The sequence below is a fragment of the Atta colombica genome, unplaced genomic scaffold, assembly GCF_001594045.1.
Source record: "Atta colombica isolate Treedump-2 unplaced genomic scaffold, Acol1.0 scaffold82, whole genome shotgun sequence".
NCBI lineage: Eukaryota > Metazoa > Arthropoda > Insecta > Hymenoptera > Formicidae > Atta > Atta colombica.
Window position 1 is genome coordinate 858,134 of NW_017259575.1, and position 19,380 is coordinate 877,513.

Below are 19,380 nucleotides of genomic sequence, written 5' to 3' on the forward strand. Positions count from 1 at the left end.
GTATACACGATATGTTGTGCATATATTCGTAGTCGAGCCGACGTCGCGACTGGCGAAAGAAAGTAGTCAGTCCCGTTACGAAATAGCGAGTGAATGCCGACTATCTGGGTCAGACAAAAGCGGAACTTCCGCGATGGTGTGCACCTCGCGATCGCACTGTCGTGGATACGCCCTTTGCGAATTAAAAGATAACGAGAAGCTTTTTTCTCTTCCTGCTGCCTTCAGAATGCATTTTCTGCATTATAGTAATAAGACAGATGGATAACATAAGCAGGAGCGTACTGAAATAACTAATTGAATTTAAATCTAAATTTACTCTCCTACTGTGCATCCACGAGAATATTATACTTATTACTCCATATTGTGTATGATTTTCAAGTTTCCAACGATCGTTCCAAAAAGAAAAGGAAACATCCGGCAGCCTCGGCGAAACTGTAGCGAAATCGCGAAACTTTATGGAATCTCAATCTATTATGCAATAAGCCGGAATGACACGAAATAGCGAGGAGCCTTGAGATCCGTCTTAGAATTTGAACGGACGCTGAATCGCTTAACTTCCCGCACTTTCTTAGGCTGTGGTCAAAGTTTCGCTACAAATGCTTTGATGGACCAATTAGAAGAAAGAATTTTACAAACTGACCAATTAAAAAACGCAATTGCAACATCGCGTTGATCATATCTTTTTGTTATACAATACGGTTATGGAATTCGATACCGACGGAAGAAAGTAGAAGGAACAAGAATTTTAATTTCTCATTAAAATTCTTGTATTTCGTTTAATCTAATGCATATGAGAACATGATATATGTTTCGGAGAGAAAATCCGTCGTGATATTTCTTGCGCGGAGGCCAATTTTGTAAATTGGCATCCCCGGCCTCGCGAGATTACGGTACACATCCTTCCCCGATTGTTTTTCCCTCGGTGCAATCGAGCGTCAGAAAAAGGTAACTCATTATTCACGCAAGTGAGAGGGGCCGGAATGCCGTTCCGAGGTAACGGAGACCGAAGAGGCGAAACTCCGCGCCTCGAAGTCACCGAGCTGAAGGAGGCCGGCCATCTGGATCGCCGCGCCGTCGAGCAACAAGGCGGATCGGAGAACTTAAGACTTGAGAGAATCGGTCCTCTCGCGTTTGTTTCGGCGAGATCTATCCATGTCCTTGGGAATACGATATCTCCGCGGATCCATCCGCGAACTTGACTCATGCCTCCGGTAAAGGTGGGTCATTCCGCGTTCGCAATTTCTCGGAAGCGCGCTTAAAAGTCGCGTGTGCGAACTCGCGAATTCGCGATAATCGCGAGGTATATATGTAGATAGGTACTTACGCGCCGCGCTTCGCCGCCCGATGCGATTCTCCACCACATCGCTACCTTGACATGCATTCTCTCGGACTGGCAGTCAGGGCCGGGGACGTCCAGGACGAGCCCGACCCTCGTGATTCCTCGCGATTCCTCGCGATCACGTCCGCCGTGCATCCGTGTCGCTTTCGCCGACTAATCACCTGCTCTCGATTCCCGTTCGCACCGCGATTACGCAATCGTGGAATACTCTTGAGATCAATTTTGTTCTCGTAAAAAAGAGATGTAAGATTAGCTTGATTCATATTACTCAAGCTCTAGTATTTCGACTAGAAATATTTCTTATAATGACAATAGTACGAATTGAACTTTCAAGTATGCGATATATTAGCGATTTTTTGAAAACGTTTTGAGGCGCTGAGACGTGAAGACATTTAATTAAATTTTGATGAATTGTGCGATTTACTGGGCTGTACATCACATTATGCTTGTATTTTTAAGAAATTACTTAATTAGGTAATTAATATGTTAAGTAAATCATTAATGTTAAACTTCTACAATTAGGATTTAATTCTGAACTTGCTGAATGGCATAAGAAATGTGTATACACATAGATTATGACGATTATCGGAAATTTCAGCGGTCTCGGTGAGATCGCATTAACCCTCTGGCGATGATTTTTTTCCATCGATTTAATCGGAACTTATTGGATCTTCCAGCTCCTTTCGCCGCTTCTCTACCGAGAAATGGGTTTCTCTCTTGGCGTAAAAAAGAAAAAGAAAATCCACGGAAGGATGTAGAGACGCAAAAGTGAAAGTGGCAATGTTATTAGTAATTTCTGTAACAGAATTGTGACCTACTTGTAGCGCAATCTTGAGGTTCCCATTTTTTTGCGTTACCATCGAATGAGTCAACGAATTAAGCACAATGGGGAAGGGGACAGTCTTATTAGTCATCTTTTCCTAATATACATATATGTATAACCGCAAGGTTATTTTGTTTTAAGAACATCATGCAGGAATTTTTTATTTTTGTGCTGAGAAAAAAAATGCTTGTGATTGCTATAATTTAATCAAAAATTATAATCATTTTTAGTGTCACTATAAATATTTTTGGTATAACTACAAATATAATTATTATTACTAATATTATAGCGGTAATAACTATAAAAATGGAGCTCTTAATAATTATTTTACCAACTCATACATATAAAACATTTTTTCTCAATACGATAGTTAGCGAAAAGAATTTGAAAGAATTTGAAAATAAATACACAGAGGATAAGTACAGAGGATATACATTTCGATTCCGATTGTCCGTGAACTTTGTGACCCACTTAACTGCTTCGCAATAAAGAGGTAGATAAACAAAGAGATAAGATAAGCGAAAAATGTACAATAGTACAAAGATACGTATATACAAGAGATATGTACAAAATGTAAAAGATGTAAAATGACTCCTAGATGATTAATATTAAGTATTACACAATTATTAATGCCCTCTTTAATTATTAAAAATAAATATATCTTCTAGACGATCAATAATTGTAATATCAAATATCGTGTAATACTATTGATTGTCTAAAGGTCATTTAAAAGAATGTTACTCGGTAGATGATTGTCGTTTATGTTAGTTAGTGGCTGAAAATTAGGGTAAGAGATCGTGATTAATCGACTGATTAAGTCGAGGCTACTCTGTGGTAGAAAGAAAGTTGCAGTTCTGGGACACTGTGAACGGATATGCTTAGCAGAATTGCTCCGACTTATGAGGTGCAATTTCATGTGTAGCTTCAATGCTAAAGTCTCGTGTAACCGGCTTAAAAGATGACTGAGAGGATAAAGATTCGTGTTCTGGGTGGTCCATCCAGAATCTGGTGCGAATCCCAGCTGTCCCTTCGGAATTTTCCCACATGAAACATGCGTCACGCACAGCGTACGACGTACGCTATAAATATTAAACGTATACTTCGCTGACGTTATTTAAACGCAAACACATTTAGCCGAATCGAAATCAATTCTATGTACATTTGCTCATACGCGTCACGGTATTTTCTCTTAATCATTTATCTCGCCCATTATTCATAGTTCCTTTCTGATTAGCAGCTGTTTTTCTCAAGAATTAAAATCGAAACGAGTATATTTCCGCTATAGATATAATGGGTATATTTCCGATAAAAATCCATTGATGCCGATAAATCGAATGACGACAAAAATAAATAACGATAAAATTATTATTGTAAATTATTTACCGAACGAAAATATTGTTACTCGTCTTGCTTCTTATCGTTCGTCACGTTCGCTGCAATAGTTACATACAGTTCCGTGAATTATGTAACGTTGAAACATAATCGCAACTCGAACTCCGCTGCCATGGAATACATGAATGTCTAAAGCCGCACTTGACTCCCTCCCGCTCGTCGCTCATGTCGTATAGTTAACGCTATGTACATACTTCTGTCATTTTTATACGACTTGTTCTTTCTTCGTTTTGAGGTACATTACACGCGTTTGCTGCTTTAATTACGGACAATATGTCTTTTGATATGCGAAATCGCGATAAACTTGGTCCGCAATGGAGCGAAGCGTAGCTGTGAGGCGCGATGGCGCGGCGAATCGCTCACGCGATATGTATGCACATTCACGGCCATCCTCGCACCTGCCGACCTGTCGATATTAGCAGCGCATCGCAGGTGCTTGTACCTTTTCGCGTGTCACGCGTCGAATAAGCGGCATTCCATTCCAAGGCGCCGTCGTCCGGGTCGGTCCACGTGACGCTTCGGCCACATTGAATATATACGATCATCTCTTTCCTTTCTCTCTCTCCGTGCACTCCCGCATGCGACGTCGAGGGAAAAATGAATGCCAGGAGCACCTCATTGTCTCGTTCAGAAGCCTTGTCAGCTTCGCTTCGCGCGCGTCACCACGTCCGCAATCTCTCTCTCTCCTCGTGTCTGGGAACGTGCGACAAACGAGTCGTCGAGGAACGCAAATATCGAGAGGAGAATGCGACCGTTAGGAATGAAGAAATTGTTAATTAGTGTACTCCAGTCCAACCGTTAGACCACTCAGAGCGAAATCGAGTCAATTTATTGTACGTCTCTTTCAATGTACGTTTTTACTTTACATCAGCAAACGTTTGATAGAAATACGTGAAAATATCTCATGCTTTAAACTTCTCGTTTGCAATCAGGGCCCAAGCGAAATTTTATTCTCAAATTTCATCATTTTTTGCTCGAAAATTTTAATTTTTATATTAAATAAAGCTTTTAACAAAATTTTAAAAAACTGTTTGATAACGTAATGAAGATGTTGAAAAGTAGTCGTGAATTCTTTTTGAAAGTTTAAAGCAGTAAAAAAATTTGAGTTGAACAAAAAAGACTCAGATTCGATCAAACGAGGAGGGTTAATTACAATTTCGAAAAACAGATTTTTAGAATTTTGCATTGATATGTTTCTTCGATTTCTCTGATTCGCGTTCGACTGGTGCACCGAGTATAGTTTGTGCGGTTTTCGCGAGCGGAGATCGGTTCCGTAACAATTGTACCAAATTGCCATGATATAACGGATGTCATCAATCGGATATTATCGAGTATCAACTTTTCTCACAGGATTCCCGTTTTTCTGTTACAGTAAACCTAGCGGACAACAGCAGCCAGAAAGTGGACATGACACACTTTGACTTGCTGAAAGTCCTTGGCACCGGAGGTGAGAAATCATTCGATAAAGTGCCTTTTCCGAAACGTGGTCCAGTTTGATAATATTTGTAATCAATCCTGAATCATAACATTTACAACACTAGTAATAACATTCAAACTATTTGTAACGGTTATAATAATAAACACTTCAATTATTTTTAACAGATATTGTAATATTTATACCGTTATAGGCATCGAATTTTAAACGTTTTTTTTTTTACACGATATATTATACATAAGTTAATTTCCGATAATGCTTTAGATCTTTCTTTCGGACTGTGCTATTTTTTTCAAGGCATGGCAATATTTCTTAATCTCCGTTATTATTAAACTCTCTCTAAACTGCGACGCATATCACGCTTTTAAAATTGATCATCTCGTTTTCATACAGCTTACGGTAAAGTCTTCCTGGTGCGAAAGAGAACGGGTGCTGACTCCGGACGGCTTTATGCTATGAAGGTGTTAAAAAAGGCCTCCATCGTACAGAAGAAGAAGACGACGGAGCACACCAAGTCCGAGCGGCAAATTCTGGAGGCTATCAGGGACAGCCCGTTCCTGATAACTCTCTATTACGCGTTTCAAACTGACGACAAACTCTGTTTGATCTTAGGTGAGACTCGGCGAAGAACTGAAAGTAAAGGAAAATAAATCTACCAATGGAAAGGACAGAGGATAAATAAAGTAAAAACTAAAATAAATAAAAAAGAAGAAATATAACATACATGCGTGTCAAGTTAAATTTTGCTGAATAAATAATATGGAAGTTATAATATTTTGTCTATACAAAATAATTTCTTACACAATTTCGGTATTACTTACATTACAGACAAAATAAAAAGATCTATATACGGATAAAATACAAGATTTTATATATTTGTGCAACAAAAGTGAATAAAAATAAAAGGTATCAATAAAATATATCCTTTTTTTTATTTGAACTATTACATGTATCAAATGTCGTTGTAGATGACACATAAAGAAGAAAAATTTGTTCTATTTCTTTCTTCCCTGAGGCTATAGAACTTCGAACTTATGAGATATTTTTTTTTATTTCCAGAATATGTCGCCGGCGGTGAAATGTTTACGCATCTATATCAACATGACTGTTTCACGGAGGACGCAGTACGATTTTATATTGGCGAAATTATCCTGGCGCTAGAGCGCCTTCATGACGTATGTATTAATATACTAATGTTATATGTGCGCACAAACAACAATAATATTATATATCTTTTGACGAGGAATGAAAACAATCCGCATAAACGAAATAAATTAAATTGAATCTATTGTATATAATATTTTATTTGATGTTGCAGCTTGGCGTAATATATCGGGATATCAAACTTGAAAATATACTTTTGGATAAGGAGGGGCATCTCGTGTTGACGGATTTTGGTCTCAGCAAAGAATTCCTACCGCACGAAAGGAATGGCAATGCGCGTACTTACTCGTTTTGCGGAACTATCGAGTATATGGCACCGGAAGTAGTAAAGGCGGGCCCGAATGGTCACGATATCGTAAGTTAACGTTGATACCTGATCTATCTTTTTACGTTTCCAATTCGCATATTATTTCATCCCCGTACTTTTGTAGCTTCTTTTCTCGGATGACGACTCGGATGATAATCTGTTTTATCTCTCTTCCTAGAAGATAATTAAATTTTTATGATACTTGAACTTATTAAGCGTATAATTATAATATTTGAATATTAATGAAGAAGCATAAACTAATTATTAAATTAAATTTTCACATAAAATAAAAAATATGTATTTTAATGTTACATGTATAAATAAAAATAACATATAAAAGAAGATGTAATTGAGTCTTGGATATAATTAACAATAATACAGAATAAAGACATGTATGTTTAAACGTATTGTAATCGAGTTGACATTCTTGTAGGCTGTCGATTGGTGGAGCGTGGGTGTATTAACGTTTGAATTACTGACCGGTGCGTCGCCTTTTACGGTGGAGGGCGAGAAAAATAATCAACAAGAAATTTCGAGGAGGATATTAAAGAATGATCCGCCATCAATGCCGAGTCATCTGAGTGCTAACGTAAGCGATTTCATCACTCGCTTGTTAATCAAAGATCCACGACAAAGATTGGGCGGTGGACCGCGCGACGCTAAAGAGCTCAAAGAGCATCCCTTTTTCATGGATGCGGCACCGGCCTTTACTTGGGAAGGTCTGGAGAAGAAACAGATCAAGCCACCTTTGATTCCCAAAATTTCGCACGAATTAGATACCAGCAATTTTTCAGACGAATTCACAAAGATGAATGTCGTCGTTGACAGTCCAGCGATCATTGATGGTGACTATCCTGACAAACATTTTAGGGTAAGTTTTCTCTTAATTTTTTTCATTATTATTCCGAACAAATAGATAGCTATAACAGTCACAGATTTTATTAAACATTTACAAAATTTCTCACTTGGATATATTTGCAGGGTTATTCCTATGTAGCGCCTTCGATACTATTCACCGACAATGTGGTGAGCAGGGATATCTTTGGTGGCGAGATCAGTTCGCAACGACCTTTGTTGTCCGATCTGTTGAATACGTGTTTCGAAGAATCCACGTTCTTCGAGACGTACGAGTTAGACCAAGCGGGACCAGCTCTAGGCGACGGCAGTTTTTCGATTTGTCGACGGTGTCGTAATCGTAAGACCCATCAGGAATACGCCGTGAAGATCGTCAGCAGGCGAGTGGATTGCAGTCGGGAGGAGAATCTGTTGCGTGTGTGTCAGCGTCACGCGAATGTAGTGAAATTGATAGAAGTCCACCACGATCGACTTCACACATACATCGTGATGGAATTGCTCTCGGGCGGGGAATTGTTACAACGACCGCGCCCATTCTCGGAGCGGCAGGCCAAGCGAGTGATGCGGCAATTGGCATCCGCAGTGCGATACATGCACTCGCGTGGCGTAGTGCATCGTGATCTCAAGCCAGAGAATATCGTATATGTGCATCAAGGCGAAGATTCGCCTGTAAAGATAGTCGACTTTGGATTTGCTCGGATGAAGAACAGCTGCGAGCCGTTACACACGCCCTGCTTCACGCTCCCGTACGCTGCCCCGGAGGTTGTGGCTAACCAAGAATACGACGAGAGCTGTGACATGTGGTCCCTGGGGACTATTCTGTATTTCATGTTATCCGATAATCCACCTTTCCGTACAGATACACCTAACATAGCGATGCGCATCAAAGCCGGTGAGATTAATTTTGACAGTGAGGCTTGGAGTCATGTGTCTCCAGGTGCGAAACAAGTGATGAAAGGTTTGTTGATAATCGATCCCAACAATAGACTCACCGCAGCTTCTCTGGTATATCATTCGTGGTTGACTACGCATGACGCTACGATTCTCCCGGTAACACCAGCCACTGATGCGGTTCACGCGGATAACGCGGTAGCCATCAGTTCAACGTCAACGCACGAGCAGCGCGAGGGTTTCCGGCTGCGCGCAGTCGATGCCGCTAAACTGGCTCAGCGTCGCAAGCACAAACGTTCCAATTCCAGTTCCTCCACATCGAGACCGTCTTCTTCTTCCTCCTCGAGTCCGTCATCAGTTCAGTTGCGTCTACCAAGCGCTACAGCAAGTGCTGCAAACACTTCCACCTCGTCACCAAGCGTCTTCGATTTTAATGACGAAGTTGTTAACGAGTACCTGAGTTCCCTATCTTCTTCTTCCGATTCGAATTCCTCGGTAAGACTTTCACTCCTGCAAGAATTTGAGAGAACCGCGAAAAAGCGGACCAAACGCAATGCCGACCATGAATCGTGTCAATCGATAATCCCGACGAAAAAGCATCGACATCGACGTGACGTTGACAGTGAAACTAGTGGCAGCAGTAGTAACGGTCCAATGACACGATCGCGAAAACGTAAACTCGAACAAATAATAAATTCGGACAGAGATATAGGTTCTGACAATTCCGCGGAGTCGTTCGAGTCGTCCTCGCAAGTCGCGCATGACGAAGGGAATGTCCATAGGAGACATAAAGCTGGCAAGCGGCCGAAACGCCTTGCCACGATTATAGTCGAGTAGAGAATTTTCCTACTTATGCTTGGTCCAGTAACGCTCCAATGAATTCACACTTTGTTTCCTATGCATTTTACACGGTATATCTTTACAACACCGCTGCCTTCTGCGTTCGTACAGAACGCGAACATCGCATCATTCCTATCTCATCAGAGTTTTAGAATATCGTATATAAATATATAAATAGCTATAACATAATTATGCCATCCCATTTTCTTAAAAAAAATCTTGGTCCATTTTCTATTTAAATAATTATATAAAATTGAAAAGTGCATTCTTACGATGCTAATTTAAATATATTGGATAGATACCAGAAATGGACGTGTATAAAACGATATATCACTATGGTCAGGGTCTCAACAAAGTATCAACGTTTCTCCGCGAAGATTTGCGCAATATACAGAATTTATTATGCAGTGTACAGAATTTTATTTTTATTACTTCTATTAGAGAGAAACAGAGAAATGTAAAGTAGGCGGATGCAAATAAGATGGTGAATCGTTTTGTTGCGTTAAACTGGGATTGTCTGTGATTATAGTGCGAGGACGACAAACGTTGTAAGTTATTATAACTTATTACACACTCCCGTTAAAATTTTCTTCCAAAAATTCACTTCTGTGTCGATAATCAATCGATAATCATAAAGATGATGATTAGTGATTAACTAGCCAATACGAAGAAAATTTTAGCGATTGCTTATAACGAGTGTATATGTGGTATATGTGCCTCAAAAGCTCATTTCATTATGAGTACATTAAAGATATTAATGTAATAGAAATGACACGCGATTACGCGAAGATAACAAGAGCAACTGTTATTACCAGTGGTACCTCAATCAAGAAAAAGGAAAAAAAAACATATTTAAAAAATACTATTTGTTAAAAAAGAAAATATAAATTAAGCACTCTTTTACGAATAGTGTTATTGAGAACAATGACACATATTTATACGATTAAAGAAAATTTTGTTTATATAATTATATACATTATATTCTATTAATTTTTACAGATGACTATAAAAAAAATGACAATGTTAATTGACGATGTTGATAGATAATAAGTAAAATCGAAAAGAATTTCTATTCAGTATTTAATTTTTTTCGTGTAGAAGCGTCACACACTTTGATGTATTTGTGTAGTATTTGACATATGTGACAATTTTGAGAATGATGGAAATGAATGAGTTGCGATAAAGCATTCGGAGCCCGAGAAAATGAATTAGATTTAATTAAGCCAGATTATAATTTTGTGATCCAATGTGTTATCGTTAATTCGTGATTGATATAATTCCTTATAATTCGAGAGTTGACTAATTATCGACTTACATAAGTGAAGGAATTAGTTCCAACAAATTACTTCGTATTTATCCCCTTTGTTATTTTTGTGCATTCTATCAAAATTTAAAATATAAAGGATGTGTTAGGGGAAGATATTTTTTCAGGCAGTTTTGTATCACGAAAAGGGGATTTATAAGAAAGAGCAACACATTTCCGGCCTTGATCTTTGATTTTGTTAGATTGCTGTGCTTATACTAGTGAGATAATTGTTTTAATTGATGTGTAATAATTGCTGTGAGAGATGAAGTAACAAAATGGTAAAGACTGAAATGTGGTTGTATATCAACTCAGGGAACAGACACGTTAATTGAGTAACGTTTTGTGTTATCTTACGAGATAGCGTTGTACGAAAAAAAGCATGCTTCTACCAAAGATGACTGAAGCGACACTCCTCTGTTAAACCAAATAAAGTACGGTGTGTAGCGGAGAGAAGCTATGCGTGAGATATTATCGAATTTATAACATGTATATAATAGTTATTATATATATAGATATCTAAAACGTGAAAATGCTGATGTAACAGATTATATCTATATATTTAATATATCACATGTCGCTAGAGAATCATATTCTTTAAAAACAAGGAGAGATCTATACATTTATACATATATTATACATTTATATATATATATATATATAATATGTATGTTATATATACATATGTTTACCATATACCGTACGTATACATACATATACATGTATATATACATATATATCTTATTCAGAATCCTAAAAGTTATTTAAAGTCATAAACTTTATAAGTTACATCGGTTTCCTCCAGAACAAATTTTTTTCTATGACTATATTATTACGTTACACGAACATTCTTTTTCGAGGTTCAAAGGATGTATACATATGTATATATAAATATTATAAATATATATTGAACAGTTAAATAAGTCGAAGCTTGTATCATACGAGAGTGCTGTTCTGTTGCTATAAATACGTAAAAGAGACACCTACCTTTGTTACCACTGGTTGTTAAAATATATCATAATGCAATATTTATTTATAAAACGCTGTATGTTGTTTTAAAACCCTCCAACCAAAACCACTCAACTTGAAATTATCAAAAGACTATATTCTTGAAATTATCTTCATTATGAAGATAATTGAAGGAATTAGTTTCGTTAGTATAACAGTCTAGAGAGTTTAAAATTTCTGAAAGAGAAATACTTTTTTATACAGAAATATTTTTATATAAGACAATTTTTATCATTTATTATTGTCATCATGTTCTGAAAATTAAATTAATTAGGGAAACAATATTGTTTTTAATAAATAATTTAATTTCTTTAATATAATTTCTTTAATATAATAGTTTACGAAAATATATAATTATTGAAAGATATTCTATGCAAAAATATCTTTCGAGTGAGACAATTCTCACAAAATGTTTGGATATGACAGGGCAATAGGAGTCAAGCGATAATTCTTGTGCAAATCAATACTGTTAACAAAAAAACTTTATTAATAATTAATCCGTTTACATGTTTCAACCACTTTTGAACCATCTTCGGAGACAATATGATGTAATAACAAAAATTTTTTTACAAATTCATTTCAGTGAGCCATCTCCACTTATTAAGGGAAACTATAATATAAAAATAAACTCTAATAACAATTTAAAATGTATTAAAATCATTAAAAGGTAAATTTATTGAGATAGAGAAAGCAAAAACGATTTATTATAAAATAATAGAAGGTAGCTTACTGAAATAAAAATTCACAAATATCGCAAACATTTAAATTCTATCGGTTTAGTCAAAAACCAGTCTTTGATCATTCAGCGAATCAGTGTCAATTATGTTGAAATTAATGAATAACTTTTAATATACCTAAAACGTTAATCGCAAAGAAAAGAAAAAAAGAAGGGAAAAAACTTTGATATTAATTATAGTCCAGACGGACATTAAAACCAAAATTAAATCTTTACTAATTTAATCTTAATGTAACAGAAATTGAGACAATTCTTATCACATTTACTAGTTTATTATTATATATATAAATTCTAATTAAAAATAATTTCTTAAGAAATTTAGAGAATACACCGTGAAATATTGTTTTAAAATACTAATAGCTATAAAATTATAAATTTATTATTAATTTTTTCGCTTTTTCATCCTTCAATGTATTCTTGACAAATATTTCACACGAAAATGTGTACGTACAAAAATACTATAAGTAGTATTTGTTACATATATTAAGACTTCTCTAATATTTTCACATGCAATATTTTTCGAGAATAAAACTCCTGAATCATATGTCTTATTCAAAGTACGGAAAGGCTGATTAAATATATGATTAAAATAAAGAAATTTAATACGTGCTGGAAATCCCAATTATTTCAACGATCGCGTTCAAATTTAATGTCTCTTCGATCATTCATTGCAATTGGTTCATTCTATAGCCATTCTAGTACTATCGATATTGGACGCTGCCAATCGTATTGCGCGACATTGAGCGCAGTCGGCTGGATCGTGAGAGGCGATAGGTCGATCGCGTGGCGTCCCTGCGACGCCACAGCCAATCATTGCACGCGGCGTTTCTTTCCGGTTAATGGCGGCGCGAAACCCGGCTTGTGATGTGGCGTCGTCGCAAGCAAGCGCACTAATCCGACCGTTGGCTGGCGCTGCTTGATCCGGTAGTGCGCATTTGACTGCGAGGTGTGGGAGATCGTTGATCAGACGATCACGGAGGTAGTACACGCGTTCGCTCGATCGACACGGACGCGCTGACGTTAGACGTTATCAGCAACGAGTTGATGATACGCTAGACACGGACGCGCCGGTGTTCCCTCTTTCTCTCTCTCTCTGTCTCACTCCCCCTCAGTGTCGCCGAGGGTATCTAATCGAGAACGACGTAGAGTGCCTCGTACGAGACCGCAGGCGCGAGAATTCGCGTGCAGGCTAGTCGCGTACTTTCCGCAACAACAATGTCAACGAAATCAAGCAAGAAGACCGCAGCGGCAGCCGCAGCCGCCGCTTCCGCTTCTTCCGCCTCCGTCGCCTCGTCGTCCTCCAGCATCCAGTCGCCGCCACCAACTACATCGACGCCAATCGGCCGGCGACCCGGCAGCCCGCTTAGCCCAACCCGATACTCCCGGCTGCAGGAGAAGCAGGATCTACAGAATCTCAATGATCGTTTGGCATGTTACATCGAAAAGGTGCGTCACTTGGAGACCGAGAACTCCCGGCTGACCCGAGAGATGCAGACTACTCAGGAGACCGTCACCCGGGAGGTCTCCAGTATCAAGGCCATGTATGAACACGAGCTATCCGATGCGCGAAAGCTGCTCGACGAAACTGCCAGAGAACGCGCCAAGCTGGAGATAGATACCAAACGTCTCTGGGACGATAACGAGGATCTCAAGAGCAAGTAAGTTTAATTTACGTATTTATATATATATATAGTGTTTTATACCCCGAGTAAAATGATAAGTTTTTTGTGTATCTAATCGTGTTGCCTCTTGCAAAATAGATAGAAAAGTTAGATGGCACTAGTCGGGATCGTTATTGACAAACATCGATCAATACGATCGAGTATCCGAGTATTTTGTTTCCTGACGATGCTGTAAAAAAAAAAATCAAATTGTAAAAAGATAAATTAGAATTTTATTTGTGGATCATTAGATGTACGCAATTGGGCACTGCAGTCGGCAAAGTAGTGAAACTCGGATTTGAATACAATGGAGCCCGAGAGACTTGGAGAATACGAACTTGGTTGTACAGCCGTAATGTGAAACTCTTTAATTCATGAATCATTGGCACTGAACTATACTCAATTTTTCTTTCGATAGTCTCCTCATTAGCACTTCTTATTCTGACACATGCGCAGAATAAAAATTAATATGTGCGCAATCGCGCATCCACGCTGTTCATAACCTTAATACAATTCCGTATTGTAACACCTAGCTCCGACTCTTCCCTATTTTTAAACGATTCTGCAAATTGAATGTCCCTTCTCTCCCTGATTGTATTTTCTATTCAATCACGTATGTGTAAAGGAAAATTTTCAATAAGAAGACTATGTGGTTCCGATAGTAACTATGTTGTGTATTATTAGAGCTTATTTTCGACGGCATTTTTGATATCTTTTTATGATTCATGAGCTTCAAGCCAAAAAACAAACAGAATTAATTTCGTATCTTGACTAATTTTGTATTACAAAAAAAATGGAATATACACTCGGTATATCATGAAATGAGTATATAATGACTCATCCAATAAAAATTTATGTTTCTTTCCAAGTACCGATGACGCAAGAATTCAAATCTGATTATATTTATTGAGTCTTCCTGTGTATTTTGATTTAAGATATGCATAATTTCCTTAATAGAAGAATTAATCTAGTATTATAATATTATTTTAGTATTCATTATGAAAGCAGAGAAAAAAACGTTCTATTTTATATAATTATATATTCACAAGGCTAAGGTATAATTTATTTATTCGTATTTGTATTTCACTCTACTTTGAATCATGATCATGTTATACTCATTCTCTCATATTCCTTGACTTGATAATTCCTAGGGAATTATCAGATAAGCATTACTTGGAAATTGCATGTACTCTATAAAACATGTGACATATGTCTATTTGATATCATCACAGATAATGCGATTTTTATTGCTCAATGTTAATATCTCTTAAATAATTTTTACGAAAACATCTATTTATAGATTCCATATTTACGGAATATTTCATGCAATATTATATTCCATATTTTGCGCATACAACTTATATTGAAGGAGTGAATAAAAGTAAATTAAGTAAACGAAAATTTTGAATCTAGCAACGTGTTACAAAGCTCGCTGAACGTTCTCAATTAGTCCTGATCGATACGTTTGTTCCATCGCGTTATCATTCATCTTATTTTCGTGCCAGGCAGTAATATAGATTATATGACGATCGCGAGTACAAATCTCATTTAATTCAAAGAGAGAATAAAAGAATCGATATCTATCGATGTCTGTCGCCGATCTTTGGATTAGATTAACGAGCAATTGTTCATTGATGCGTCATATGTATTTTCGTCGAGCGTGTTTGTCAACAGACTTAAGATTCTCCAGAATCGATGCAATAAGATTGGTTATTCGGACTCGTGGCGAGGGGAAACAGAATCAGAAGACACGAAAATGGAGGAATGAGAGAGAGAGAGAGAGAGAGAGAGAGAGAGAGAGAGAGAGAGAGAGAGAGAGGTAGTGGGAGAAGAAAAGAGTGCGCAGTTAAAAAGGAGGGAAAGCTTAACGTTTATGGTAATAATTTTCGGCGTGAGTGCGTTCTCGCCCGGCTTTGGAGAAACATGAACGAAGCCGGGGTTCTCCACAACGTGACGTTACTACGAGCGATTGCGTCACGCTTACTATGCGGCGGTGATGTCAGTGCCAATGCGTTATCATCTGACCTGAAAACATTGACTCTGATCTCGCCGTCACGTACGACCGCGACTATAACAGGGATTATACATCGGGCGCGTTTTATTCCGTCGTTGAAACGATCGATCCTTCGACCCGCGCGAGAGTGAAATTTTTCCGTGGTAAATTGGCACCCTCCTCCGCTGCAATTATCAGATCTCTCGCTTTATGAGTATACTGATCATTAGGAACAGGGTCGTTTGATTTTTTATGTTTATTCATTGGAAATTGTAGGAGGATAGCGAAGTATGTGAGAGATGAAAAACGCAATGAGCGATTTATTCTGTCTTTTGTAAAGTAAATTAATAAAAAAACAGTAATTTACTCAGCTGTCCGTGAGATTTTAATAAAATCGGGCGTAGACGAAAAAGAAAGAAGATTTGGTAATTTAACTTTTCGTTATTCGTGTGTTAAATTCATGTTACACACAATTATTGCATGTATGTATGTATGCCTAAGAGCGATAATTCCGCGTTCTGAATAATTATCGTCGCACGTGCCATTTTCTATAGTTACTGTAGATTACGAACTTGTTCGGTTGATATTTCCCGACTTATTCCGGTTTATACCGTTACGATTGCAACACACACCATTCCCCATAACACATCTGCCGTGCCCAACTCTACATGAGTAAAGTAGGATTGGTGGGGGAAAAGGGCTTACACTCGTATTTATAGTTCTTCCTTATTTTAAGGATGGAGGAAGCCTCCATAAACAATTCCTCTGCCCGTATTCATAATCAGATCTTATATTTAAGATTCCTTAAATCCTTCCTTAAATTTATCTTTAGATGCTCAACAGCCAATAAAATAATTCGATAAATTTAAGAAAGTCTTAAATATAAGACCCGACTATGAATACGAGTACTCGATTCTCCAAGGTCTCTTTGTTTCATAAACGGATTTCAAGTCTACCTTCCCGAAGGAAAGAATAATTTAGGGATTTTAGTAACCTACTGAGGGTAGCATGTCATAATATATAGCATATACATACCTAATATCGTGAATTATAAATAATAAAGGTTATAAAGGCATTGATTAAATAAAGTGATTAAGCATTTTGCAACAATAATGGACAAAAAATAAAACTAATAGCGAATTTGATTGGACGCACTCATTGCGCACTAATACACATTAAAACCGCCGTACATACAATAACGTAAATATATGTTTATAAATAAACATAGAAATCAATTAAATTGTGAAATACATTTTATTGTAATGTTAGATAAAATATGTATTTTATAATTCGAAATATTTGCATTTTATGTTTATACTCAAATTAAATTAGTGTACAACGGCTTTAATATGCATCAGTGCTTCCAATCGAATTCGCTATAATGTTTATATTTATACAAAGAAAAAGAAAATACTTTTAGAGGAATTTATTTCCGAAAAAAAGCTATAAAAATAATTATCGATGCGTCAGATTTAAATTAAAAGTTATATCGAAAGTAAAAAGACCGGTGTGACGAATTAAATTTGGAGATTCGCTTAATTATGAAGGCTACATTTCCTCCTCAAAGAAACCTCATAATCTCCCTTGAGAAAAGGAAACTAATAAGGCTCCTTGTTTGGTCAAAGAAAGTTTATGAAATATGAAATGAGGAACAAGAAATCTTCATTTCTCAAGGAAGGATTATTAGGCTATGGCTATTAGTAATCTCAAACTTTGTCCACCTGCATTTTCAACATTTCCTTTCTAAAATAGATATTATTAAACAATGTTATTATTATTACATGAAGATCGATAGATATTGATTTTATTTGTATACTTGATGATAAATATCTTGATATCTTGATGATAAATATGTATTATGAGGTTGCCCACATATAGAGACATATTCGAAACGAGTACTTTCTATTTAAGTATTAGACTCGTTATTTAAAACTTAGTTATTTGAGTTATTTGAGAAACTCGTGATATTAATATTAATATTATTATTATTCAATTATCGATGTGTCAAATTAAATATCATGTACTTAGAAATAGCATTTCTCGAATCAACAGTCACGTATGATACGCGAATATCTAGACAGGAAGCATGCGGCTCGTATCTAACTCGATATGAGTGAAACTTCACATATTAAGACGTTTATGTCTCCCAGTGTACATTAATTGTACATCGATTAAAATGGATTATTTGTGAAGGTTGAGAGCCCCTGAAAGATAATCACGGTCATAAAGCTCATTTTCGTGTTAAAGATCGTGATGTTTTCAATGATAATACTGCAGTCTTTCAATAAGATAGCATCATGACTTTATCATCGCTTATTTTTGTTGTTATTCACATTATATATCAACTATATCGCGATTCTTTCGCCTCCATTACTTCTGGAAATTACTTTGTGAAAGGAATTGTGTCAGCGATCAAAATTGCTGGGAATACGATGTTTCATTATGCACAGGCGGCACTTAATGTCTCTCTTTCTCTCTCTCTTTTTATCTTTCTCTTTTTTTGCGGTGCTGTAGTGTCCGTAAATTCAGTGGTCCTTGAATGAGTAAAAAAGATTGTAGTACATGACGTGAGCGTCTTCTAATAGAAAACTTGATTATTTAAAAATATTTAATGAATATTTAAGTATATTAATATTTATAAGAATATTAATATTAATATTTAAGAATATTTAATAATAATTTAATAATAATTGCCTTCAAGATATCGCAATTTCCTCATCAGAAATTTTTGAAACAATTTGAATTTTTCTTTACATTTTAAACTTGTAAAAATAATAAATATTAAATGTAAAAAAAATGGAAGTAATAAGTTTTTGATAGAAAAAAATAATTATAAATTTGTCAAAAAATGAAGTAATTATCAGTTTCCTTAAACTGTTATCTTGAACTTTTTTCTTAAACTTCGTATTTTTGCATTCTCGACAATGAGGAAGATTCCGAATTTTCTTGAGAAAAATATCGTTCAGTTTTTTTTATTCACATGTAACGTCGCTGTTCAAATCCGTGATCCAAATAATCGATGAAATAATACATTCGCGCATTCCTTGTGCGCTCAGCGAAGCGCGAGACGATCGTATCTGTACTTCGAGGCCAACAATGCCAATAATCTCGAATTCCAAGCGTCACGGATAAGCTGCGGAAAGAACTGGAGGAGACGCACGTTTTTGAGCAAATGCAAAATTCTTGAGGGCCGCGAATTACGAATCGATTACTGTCTCTGAAAGCCGATGCCACGTGAAATCGTGGATGACATCACGTACCCGATGTCAGCCATTTTAGCGATGTCAGGCGTCGCGTGAGGCCGATGTTACACGCGAACAGGCGTGTGTAAAACCTCGCCATTTTCGGAGTCGTGCGAGGGCCACGATTTATAAGTTCAAGAGTATATACTATACGTGTCGTGTGCAAGACTGGCACAGCTCTTCTTGTCTGAGTAAAGCCCTATAGGATCTGTGATCCTACAGTGACTTTTGGAAAGCCGAAGAAGAGATCAGCATAAATTCAGAATCGTATAAAATTGGAATTACTTATAAATCGAAGACATCTAACGATGTCTTTTTAATTTTATTTTAGAATTACGATGTTAATTTCTTAATGCGATAATTATATATATATATATATATAATTATATAT

The 19,380-nt window shown here is 36.7% G+C and overlaps 2 protein-coding genes across 4 annotated transcripts in view; both read left to right on the forward strand.

The window, feature by feature from the left end:
* The window catches only part of LOC108692801 (ribosomal protein S6 kinase alpha-5), a 41,365-nt gene extending 31,472 nt beyond the window's left edge, over positions 1–9,893 (forward strand). For both annotated transcript variants that reach the window (XM_018201281.1, XM_018201280.1), the window contains exons 2-7: positions 4,927–5,001; positions 5,383–5,601; positions 6,049–6,164; positions 6,308–6,508; positions 6,894–7,331; positions 7,442–9,893. In XM_018201281.1, coding sequence (XP_018056770.1) covers positions 4,927–5,001; positions 5,383–5,601; positions 6,049–6,164; positions 6,308–6,508; positions 6,894–7,331; positions 7,442–9,043 — 2,651 coding nt within the window. In that variant the 3' untranslated portion in view covers positions 9,044–9,893. The remainder of the gene's footprint in view (positions 1–4,926; positions 5,002–5,382; positions 5,602–6,048; positions 6,165–6,307; positions 6,509–6,893; positions 7,332–7,441) is intronic.
* A 3,031-nt stretch (positions 9,894–12,924) lies between these two features.
* The window catches only part of LOC108692735 (lamin Dm0-like), a 13,365-nt gene continuing 6,909 nt past the window's right edge, over positions 12,925–19,380 (forward strand). For both annotated transcript variants that reach the window (XM_018201134.1, XM_018201133.1), the window contains exon 1: positions 12,925–13,751. In XM_018201134.1, coding sequence (XP_018056623.1) covers positions 13,309–13,751 — 443 coding nt within the window. In that variant the 5' untranslated portion in view covers positions 12,925–13,308. The remainder of the gene's footprint in view (positions 13,752–19,380) is intronic.